At 41.8% G+C, this 11,231-nt stretch overlaps 1 protein-coding gene across 4 annotated transcripts in view; it reads left to right on the top strand.

Annotated features, from left to right (window-relative positions):
* Positions 1–11,231, top strand: part of LOC109518713 (protocadherin alpha-C2-like) — a 38,364-nt gene that overhangs the window by 20,605 nt on the left and 6,528 nt on the right. For 3 of the 4 annotated variants that reach the window (XM_019874733.1, XM_019874734.1, XM_019874735.1), the window contains exons 2-3: positions 7,077–7,141; positions 9,518–9,603. In XM_019874733.1, coding sequence (XP_019730292.1) covers positions 7,077–7,141; positions 9,518–9,603 — 151 coding nt within the window. Of the gene's footprint in view, positions 1–966; positions 4,487–7,076; positions 7,142–9,517; positions 9,604–11,231 lie in introns of those variants that run through there. The other variant, XM_019874732.1, reaches the window with a different exon arrangement.

Genomic DNA, 11,231 nt, shown 5'->3' on the forward strand with positions numbered 1-11,231 from the left:
GAGCAGATGTAATAATTACGTGCAATGTATGATGATGGAAAATCATCTCAAAGCGAGATAGAAACGGGATGGGAAGAAAGGTGGCAAATAATGTGCATAAATCCAGCTTTGTGTGGGAGATAAACCTTTTTCTCTATTTTTGTATGTGTCAGTGCCAACAAGCAGTTGTACACGGCCCACTGGGAAAATCTGCTAAATGTCACTGATGGCGTGACTGAGTGTCCGTGCAAAGCCATCGGAGACTGTTGAACACTTTTACGGCTGATGCACAGTGGCATGTATGCAGAGAGCAAATCTGTGGGTGTTTTTTTTTTTTTTTTTTGCGGTATGTTTTATTAGTTTTGCAGGAATCATGTGTTCCCTAACTAGAGCTACAACATCTATACTTGGTTGTTTTCAAGTGTTAATGATGAGCAATATCACAAACCAGTTAATTAGGTCAAAGCGGCATAACACACTTGTTAAGCATGTTATTTGCATTCCTTCTCCAAACACTTTCTAGTGCTTCTGCAGCATCACATTTGCCACAACCTCCTCCTACTCCTCCGCCTCCTCTTCTTCCTCCTTGTTGACGATATGCACTCGTCCACTTGCATTTTGCGAGTGAGTCACTGTCTTCTCCCTCACATATTCCCGCAGGTGATGGGTGTTATTATTGCTGTGGGCAGTCTGCATGTATGTGGGAGAAAGTGGCACTACATCAGTAAAGGAGAATGCACAGTACATACAGGTTATGCCTTGTGGTCTGAGTGCTAAGGCACGTGGATATTCACAGCGTAACAACTCGAAAATCAAGTGATCCACTGAATATGTACAAATATTTTTCACAAGTGTAGAACACCACTATTGTACAAATAGGTGATTGAAACCAATATCATCTATCTAAACGGTTGGCTCAAAATATTAGAAACACATCTTGGCTCTATCCAGTGCAGTTCAGCAAAATGCACTTCACTTTCTGCAAACTACAACCATGAAATAGCCACATTGTTATCAGATTTTCTGTCTGTATCGCTTGTGTGGCTTGCACTTGATGTTGTGGCCAGTGTGTGGGGGTCCGTTACTTTCAGTTAAATTTGGACATGATATATTTTCATTTGGGAGACCTGGTTGTTGACAGATATGAACCTGACCTCCCAATGATTTGAAATAATCTCCACTTTAGTTATTTAGGTAATGTGCTAGCAAATTGGTAGTTAATAAAACGATGCAGGATAGAAAGCATGAAATTTGGGGTGGGGGAAGAGACCATATGTTTAATTCGTTATCACCCAGAATGTATCCTTCTATTTTTTGTTTACCTTTATGCATGCTGTTTTTCTTGCCTTTCCAGTTTTCATAACGTGCTCCTCTCGGTTATAAATAAAGGTCGTTATGGTGTGCTTGAATAACAGCAGAAGCCTGGTCGCTTGACTTGCTCATAAATTGGTTTTCCCGGTGCATGCATTGGAAAGGGCGGTGGCGCTGACAAAAAAAAAAAAAAAAAAAAAGAGACGGAAACGATTTTTGTCGGATGCATTTCACAATAGTCAGCCGCAGATGGAAATTGGCTGCTCCCGAATGACCTTGAATGATAGATATGTCAGTAAAAATGAACCCTTTCGACGATTAGGTGTATTTATTCTTCATTAGATAATTTTATCAGAGCTGAAATGAAAGCTGCATCGTTTGAGCAAGCCCCCTCCCTCCCTTTTGCCCACACATCAACACCACAGCACAGGGAAGAGCGGGAGGAGGAGAGAAATCAGTCTTGCTCGGAGGGCAAACATTTTTATCCACAACAACGCAAACATGGACACACAGGGAGAAAAGAAAGCGGAATGGGCACCAGCGAGGTAGCAGGCGGCGTTCTGCACGTAGTCATGCAGACCATTTTCTTGCTGTCAGCGTGGCGGAAGATACGCATCTGATTTTATAAAGACAGATTTATTTATTTAATTTTTTTGGATGCACATACTGCCTCCCTGCGATGGCAGCAACAGCACGTTACGGATTATGTGTAATTATTTTAATATATGGTGGCTGTACGAGGGGGCAGATTCACTACTCCATTCCGGAGGAACTGGAGAACGGCGCACAGGTGGGTGATATTGCCCGTGATTTGAGTGTGGACCTCAGGAAACTTATCACCCGTCGCATCCGTGTGACCCCTGAAAGTGGACGGAGATATTTCAACGTTAATCACAAAAGTGGGAAGTTGGTGGTGAGTGACCGTATAGACCGAGAGAGCCTGTGTAAAGTTGATGGCACCTGTATACTCAGCCTTGAGGTGATTTTGGACCACCCCGTGGAAGTGCACAAGGTCGAGGTGGACATTCTGGACGTTAACGATAACGCACCGAGCTTCCCACATTTGGAGTATCTGCTCGAAGTGTCAGAATCTGCTCTGACTGGATCAAAGTTCCACATCGAGGCCGCTCAAGATCCAGATGATGGCTCCAATTCAGTCAAGCAGTACCGCCTCAGCCCAAACCAGCATCTAACTCTAGACTCTGTTAAGCCCTTCTCTAATAACAAGCACATTGAGCTTATTCTGAAAAAGCCCTTTGACCGGGAACAGATGCCATCTGATCAGCTCATCCTGACAGCAGTGGATGGAGGCACCCCGCAGAGAAGCGGCGCAGCCAAAATCAACGTACGCATTCTTGATGCAAACGACAATGTGCCTGCTTTTGACAGCTCGGTGTACAAAGTAAAAGTGTCTGAAAACTCCCCAAAGGGTACCCTTGTGATTCAATTAAATGCCACAGACCTCGACGAGGGCTCCAATGGGGAGGTTTTTTACTCATTCAGCAGTTACACTCCTGAACGGGTCAGACAGATGTTTTCCATGGATCCAGACACAGGGAGGATAACAGTGAAGAGCAATATAGACTACGAGGAGATGAACTCATATGAAATCTACATTCAGGCGATGGACAAGGGCCCTGCCGCCGTGGCAGTGCACTGTAAAGTAGTGGTCGATGTTTTAGACGTTAATGACAACGTCCCTGAAATTGTCCTGTCATCTGTCTCCATTCCTCTACGTGAGGACGCCCGCGCAGACACCATCGTTGCTATGATCAGCGTTAACGACCGAGATTCGGGACCCAATAAGCAAGTCATGCTGGAGCTGATGCCTCCGACGCCCTTCAAAATCAAATCCTTCCGCGCCCACTATACTGTCGTCACCTCTGCATTCCTGGATCGTGAAACCGTCTCGATCTACAACATCACCGTACGTGCCGTAGATGGAGGAACTCCCCCTCTGTCGTCACAGTTGACCTTTAAAGTAGATGTTGCCGACGTCAACGACAACCCTCCTCGATTCGAGCAGACCTCGTATACTGTTTACATCAGCGAGAACAATGCGGTTGGTTCGCCGCTGTGTACCGTCAAAGCCACGGATGCAGACGCAGCAGAAAATGCACGCATCACCTATACTGTCCTCAATGACAACAATCACGGCATCCCTGTGGCGAGCTACGTCGGCATCAAATCCCACACAGGTGAGGCCTACGCCCTGCGAACTTTTGACTTTGAAAAGCTGAGAGAGTTTCACTTTCAGGTGAAAGCGCAGGACAATGGCATGCCCCCGCTAAGCCGCGTGGCCACGGTGTATGTTTATATTATGGATCAGAACGACCACGAGCCAAGGATAGTGTACCCACCTGCCAACGGGAGCCGTACCACAGAGACATTACTGAAAAATGCTGAGCCTGGAGTATTGGTAACAAAGGTGGTGGCGTGGGATGGGGACGCAGGGCAGAACGCTTGGCTGCTGTATACCTTTCAGCCGCCCGACGTGGAGTTTGACCTCTTCAAGGTGCACGAGCACACTGGTGAGATCCGCACCACGAGGCGAGTCATTGAGGAGAACTCTACGTCCTTTGCGCTGACTGTTCTGGTGCGTGATAATGGCCTGCCTCCGCTCTCATCCACCGCAACTGTCCACGTGCATGTGATGGAGCTCATGCCTAAATTGACCCCTGACCCGAAGCGTATCATCAGGCCCGAAAGCCCCTTGATGTTTTCCCATGTCACTATCTACCTCATCATCGCCCTGTGTGCCACCACCTTTGTGTTCTTGGTCACTGTCTGTGTGCTGGCCATCGTGCGTTGCCATGCCTACTGCACCCAGCCTGGTTCCTGCTCCCCATGCTGTGTGTCCAAGAAGAATCTGCCTGAGGCTAGCAGCACCGCAGCTGCCGGTGGAGTCGCAGGACGACCCGCATCAGGGGGAAGCCAGCCAAGTGCCAACGTGGCCCTGCGCCGAGATCTTAAAGTCGAACCGCATTACATTGAAGTGCGGGCCAATGGGTCGGTCACCAAAACGTACTGTTACAAAACGTGCCTGACAGCGACTTCTGGAAGTGACACGTTTATGTTCTACAACACGGGACGACCCCACAGTGGCACCTGGGGCTCGGGCTATGTCACCAGCCACAGCGGACACAGCCAGATAATTGTTCGCCGTCTCAGTATGCCAGATGCGACTGCCATTCAGGTGTGTGCTTGTTCTGACATGCGTGTTTTATTGTGTCTCAAAGCAAAACAGGAAACGTCATGGTGAAGGTCTAAATTGCTTCAATACAGTTTACGGTAGAGTTGTAGTCTGCATTTGGAGCAATGGGGATGGATTTTCTGTCATGCATGTAACGGGAAATTGTTGTCCTTAGGCAAAAGTGAAACTTTAGTTTTTAAAGGATACAAAATTATGTTTATTTTTGCCGTACATTGTTGTACATGTCATGAACAGATAACTTCACGCAAAAAATGTTTTTATCTCTTTGCAGAATATGAATGATTTTTTTTTTCAAACAGTATTACAATGTAAATAGAAGTACACAGAGAGACTTGGGGTTACTTCAAAAATATACCGTATATATTTTTTGGGATAAATAACATGACCTTCGCTTACTTTTTGAGATCATGGCAAGGCAATGTCATTTCAATTCACAATTTCACGGTAATATAGTGTTTTCTGCTCGTACTGGGCTTTTGCACTTTCTTGTCCATTTTCCAAACTAAATTGGCAAACTGAAGAACTTCAAAATTTCTGAATCTTTTTCGCCTCATGTCCACATATTGATATTAGCATTAGCAATAAATAGCAAATTGACATGTGGTCTCTGAGTTGTGTGTCTGAGGCGTTGCGCCCTTATTTCTGTGGGCAAAAATCTGCATTTCGTATTCCAAGTTGACAAATTTCTTTGACCTTGACTGAATTATTTCTGAGATTTCAGGGTGTGATAAGTTTGAGTGCCTGTGTGCAGAAATACATCTCATTGCGTATACTTGCCTTTCGATCTCAACCTGGAATTACTTTATTACTTATTCTCGCCGCAGTGACGCACGCACAAGCAGCAATTTGAGCTTTTGACCCCACACAAATAGCATCATCAGTTTGCTCTGGGCTGTGTGCCGCTGTGCTCAAATGGGTTCCTCCAAAGGGAATTCAGTGGTCATTTCTATGTAGTGGGGAATAGCGCAGCCTGCAGCAGTGTGTTTGGAGACGGTTCCACCCACATACCAGCCAACAAGCCTCTCGTACTGTCTGTTCAAAACACAAAAGGATGACAAATAGAATAAATAGGGGTTATCAGTCGCTCCTCATTAAATGCCGGTCAAGTTTCCTCTAGCTCTGTTATTAACTGATAGCAATAGGTGCTGAAAGCAGATTGGCTGGCTCCAGGCAGCTAAGGCGGTGGGGGGGAATTTGATTGGACGCGCTGTTCATGGCAGAGGTGTGAGCCTTGTATCCATGCGAGAAGTGTTCATTCACCGGAGAGGGAAGATTAGAGAAAAAAAGTAGTATAAGGTTAGAATGCCAAACAAAGAATCAATATTCCACTCAGATTTGGAAATGAATAGCTGATACACGAAACCTGCTTGGAACTCTTTTGCATCCCTTCATAGATTTGATCAGTGGTGTTATTCAAGGAATGCGCATGCATATTAGACTATAGACATGTTTTGGTTCCAGAGGCTTGTATCTTATGTGTTTTTGTGCGAGTTTGTGTGTGTGTGTGTGTGTGTGTGTGTGTGTGTGTGTGTGTGTGTGTGTGTGTGTGTGTGTGTGTGTGTGTTCTTACAAAATACTCCCAACACACTGCAGAGCTCGGCAGACCAGCCTCCCGTCGGCTATGTCCATGCTGCACCAGGACAAACATTTAGTAAAACTGTTTCATGCTTTTTTTGGAACAATTTGGCCTCACCATTCATGTTTGTCTTTTTCAAATAGGGTACTGTATTTAATACTGCTGTTTTCTTCTTTTTCATGGCTTGTTTTTTTTTTCTGAAACTGTAAATGCAATAACTGTTATCCAAATGAGTCAATGTTATGGCAAATACACAAGAGTAGCAAGTGCATGTCTTGTATGTTTGAAATTGGGTTGTCTCTGCACTGCTGGACAAGTAGGAGAAGTGATTTCACGTGGGCCCAAAATCCATATTCATGACTGCGTGTCCTCAATCTGATGATTTTGACTCTTTTCGATAAAAAGGCATTTCATTTTGGTGAAGCCACCTTTTTTCCACACCCTTCTGAACACACTGTTATCTTAGTTTGTGATTTATATATTACTACAGATCTAATTAATAAGAAGAGGATGAAGATAACAGTTGTATTTGTCTTTGTTTACATTGTTGTTTTGACAGCAGTGAATTGACGAACTCGCTCTACTGTGTTCCTGTGAAAGATGACCTGCAGAACGAAGGTTATACACAAAGGGATAAAATACTAAGGAGAAGTTATGAAGGAAGGCGAACATAATCAGAAAACATGACATTCATTTTACAGCATCATCTAGCATCTGGATGCAGAGTAATGATAAATACTCCGTTGAGCTGGTGGAAAAGGAAAAAGCGGTACACACTGTACTTTCTGCTCATCTGATGTGACCATTGTCTTGTAATCACTTTTGAAGGGCATTCATAAAGGAGACGAAATTGAATGCACCCTCCGAAGCTCACCACTCATTTTTTTCCAACAACGGGGACGCAGTGGCAGTTTTGACTTCCGCCATGACTTATTAATGTGGCGGTATAAGGTTTCTTCTGTACTTAAGACTCAATTCCTCTCAATCTCTTTGCAGCCTAAGGCGCCACATTCTGACTGGAGATATTCAGCCTCCCTGAGAGCAGGTGGTGTCATGCAGAGGTGAGCACTCAAACATTTGGTGGTCCTTCATTTTGTCGTTTCTTTTTTTCCATCATCGTGAATGATTATGTTTTTGTGGAAACCTTGTTTCAACAGACTTGTTCTCTTTTGTAGCCATCGGGCTTGCATGACACTTACAAAATAACCGAATCCTTCACCATCAACACACTTATTCAGATTCTTATTTGTCATGACACTTTTATATTTATAACCCTGTTCAAAATATCCCACTAACTGCCTGCATTCATCTTCCATTTTGACCAGTTAACATTCCCGCAGCATTGTAATCATCCTACGAGTTTCATTTTAAAATTTTCAAGCACAATTATTTGATGAATACCTTTAGTAATTTCTAAAAGTTATATTTTCAAGAAATAGCAGACAGCTTCGGTCGAATAATGAAAATCGTCAAAGTAAGAAATGAAAGACAACTCGACATTCAGGTGGCAGATGAGTCCACCGGTGGGGTCTGTTATACAGTATATAGGCTGACCCTATCAGTTCTTACGTTTTCGCCAAATAGCGCACTTAAGCATTAAAGTTGAGCTTCTTTGGAATATTTTCGTAGTTACTACAAGCAAAGTGAGTGCACACTCTATAATCGACATCCTGGTTGTGAAATGTGTACATCATTGTTGAAACAGTGAAATGTTTTAACGGTAAACACTTACCGGAAATCAATTAGGTGATAACATTTACATTTCTGGGTAAATAAATGTAAGTTTTCTCAGAATAAGTGAAATAGCTTGACAGTACAGTATAGCGTTTTGGGGAATAAAGCTCTTCAGTCAGAGTGCTTGAGACTACCGCTCAAAATGAATCTATTTCTGATTTATGATGTTTTTTCTCGTGCACATCTGCACTTTAATGTAAGATCACAAAAAAAAAAAAACTGGAAGACACCTGGTTGAATGCATTGTGGTCGTCTACAACCATGCATTTTAGTGATGTTAAACTGATCCGATTAAATGCTCATAAAAGTTTTGATGTTTCGGTCACTTTTTTTTTTTTTAAAGATTGATCAAAACAACAATAAGATTTCAAAGTAGGATGCATTTTAAGATTTCAAGCACTCAATTGCTACATGGAATAGTGGAGGAAGTTCGTCTCATGAAGGAGAGATAGTCTGATTCAAAGGTGTGACATGGCTTGATTGATTGCACCGTCACATTACCAATTAAAACTATGAAGCTGTTGTGAAACCATACGGACTCACCCAAATGAAACTCAGTTTCCATAAATGAGCGCCTGTTGCTAATGCTCCATGTTGTCTGCACGACCCCGTTTTTACACGTTTTATTTCTGTGAGTGGACTGTAATTATCGGGTCAGATTATGACCAGAAAGCTCACATACGGTAAGTGTCGTTAATATGAAGCAGATCGCCTCATAATTACAGCTAGGATTTGCTTGTGTAAATCGGATGAATATATTCCATATCTATGATGTAGTTTAATGACTTTGTCACACTGAGATTTTGGATAACCTCAAATGCCGCATGATGGTACTGACCTATTTCATTTAATCCCATGTGTTTTATCCACTGCATATTTACAAAGAACAAGCATTTTCCTGTGCTTATTTAGATATGAAATAATGAATTTAGATTTGAAATAGTTTTCTACTCTGATAAAATACTTTTTTGTTTTTGATTTTTTTTGTCATTATAAAGCTTGTGAGATAATCATTGATGAGTCAAAGCTTATAGTTGACTTTGAAGTGACTGATTAGTACGATGCTGGTATACTTTTGCAAAATTTACAACTCATGATTTAGGATTATCGGTAAAATATGTTTTATGTGTTATTAATTTGAGTTGTTTTTAGCATCCCTAAATAGTGATTGAAAAGCATCCTTAAATAGTGATTAAAAAGGTTTCAGAATGATATTGTGTCAAAATTGTAGTCACAGTTTGTGACTACAATATAAAGTGATCCCGACTACAGTTGGGAAGACGAGTTAAGACCACGCCACCACATGCTGCCGGGAACAATTTCAAAATAAAAGTCTACCAAGGCTTGGTTGTCCATGTATTCTTTTTTATGCAAGGTTTATTTTTTAATTGACCTTCTCACCATAATATTGTCATGCAGTGCACGAACAGGAGTTGCTTCAGATGGCTTGATTGTCATTCCGACAGTGCACACTAAATAAATGGGTACTCTAGGCAAAAAAAAGAAAAGAAAAAATCCTGGAGCATTGTTTTAAATTTGCGATGGGTTCGTTTCCCCACCTAATTTTGTCCCTGGTAATGTCAATTAAAATGATTAAAAAAAAAGGCCAGTTTGTGGTAAAGTGTTCTGTGAATATTCATTTACTGTGTTGTATCATTTGTCTAATGACTTATTCAACATGTTTATTTGTATGTTTGTCGTAGCTCAGTACATATGGAGGAGTCCTCAGTGATGCAGGGAGCCCAAGGAGTTCTGGTCCAGAACTGGCCCACAGCATCAAGCGCTGCTGGTAAGAGTCTGTCACTCATCCTCACCTCATCAGCCTTAGCAGAAGCAAAGAAAGTCTAGATTTTTAATTTACGTAAGAAAATTCTGCCTATGTTCCTTGTAAGGCCGTATACATGTATTTTGACAGCAGGCTCACCCAAATCAATTTGTCCCTGCCACATGAGGCATTGGAAGCATTGTGGTGTGATGTTGAATATTGTATGTTCAATATAGTGTAGGGCTGCGCGATAATTCAAGATCAATATGTATCGCGATCGACACGTGATCAATATCAATAGAAAACACCTTAGATAAAATCTGCGATATAAATAAATCTGAACACAAACCCAAATCAAATTTTAATGTATGTGAAGGCACTAATCATATTCATAATTTCTCATGATAATTAGTTGACGGATACATATCAATATGCGACACTTCATTCCTATAGCTCTCTGCCACCGTTTACATTGTCAACGGATCACTTCAACAACATTCCTAGAACACCACAATGTCCCATTTCTGCTAACCTATTTCTAGACAGGCCTGCGGGCTTCACATGTGGTCCCTGGGGGCTACCTGGTGCCCCCCGGGTACTACCTTAGTGACCCCTGCTCTAGACATTACAAAGTCAAAGGGCCTAAAAATGGTAAGTAGGCCTATCAAGACAATTGTCCTTCATATTTGTAATCTGTTGTCTTGGCACTTTTGTGTTGTATATTGTTCGGTGAAAGTAAGGCAGGTGGACTGTAATTTGAGTACAGTAATATTGTTATATCTTACCTTTTTAGGTTGGTTTTATTTTCTGAGTAACTTGACCGACACTGGTAATTCGCAAAATCAGGGTATTTTCTGCCACATTTGATTTCATGAGTAAAAATCCCAACCTTGTGAAATCCTAACTGTTTCGAAATGATGGTCAAATATAATGATGTTGTGGGACAACCTTTAGTTTCCAGCATAGCATGTCTGCCAATTTTGATAATGCAATGCTTATCGGCTTACGATGCTCATAATGTTATGGGCTTGTACTTATGTGCTGTGAAAGAGGCAATGTTGGAAAATGAAACTGCCCATGCCCTTCCCTTGCACATATACGCATACTGTAATTCCTACTACACCATTTTGGAATGACACATTGTGCACACATTCACCAAGATTTTCCTTTAGACCAGGGGTGTCAAACTCATTTCACATGGTGGGCCACATACGGCCTGGGTAGATGTCAAGTGGGCCGGACCATTAAAATGATACCATACTTTGCTATAAATAACCAAAACAACATGTCTTTCCTTTGTTTTGGTATAAGGAAGCACAAGAACATTAGGAAAATGTTGAAATTAAATGAACATATCTTTTACAAAAGATTTCATGAAGCACCTTACATTTCCTTCGACAAATGTGCAATTTACTTTTATCATTCACATATATGCATTGCAACTGATCCCACTGATTGTACAAACTTTAACAAGTAATTGGTTTTGAAAAATATAGTAATGCACTTTAAGATTAAACGAGATTTATAAAGAAAGGAAGTTTTAAACCATTTACACGTGCATATAAAATCTAAATGTAATCCCTACCTACACCTTACAAACTAAGGAGCGTGCTATTAAATGTGTAAATGTGAGAGTGCTATTGATAGCGTCT

Source organism: Hippocampus comes, unplaced genomic scaffold (genome assembly GCF_001891065.2).
Source record: "Hippocampus comes isolate QL1 unplaced genomic scaffold, H_comes_QL1_v1.1 scaffold118, whole genome shotgun sequence".
In the NCBI taxonomy this organism is placed as follows: Eukaryota; Metazoa; Chordata; class Actinopteri; order Syngnathiformes; family Syngnathidae; genus Hippocampus; species Hippocampus comes.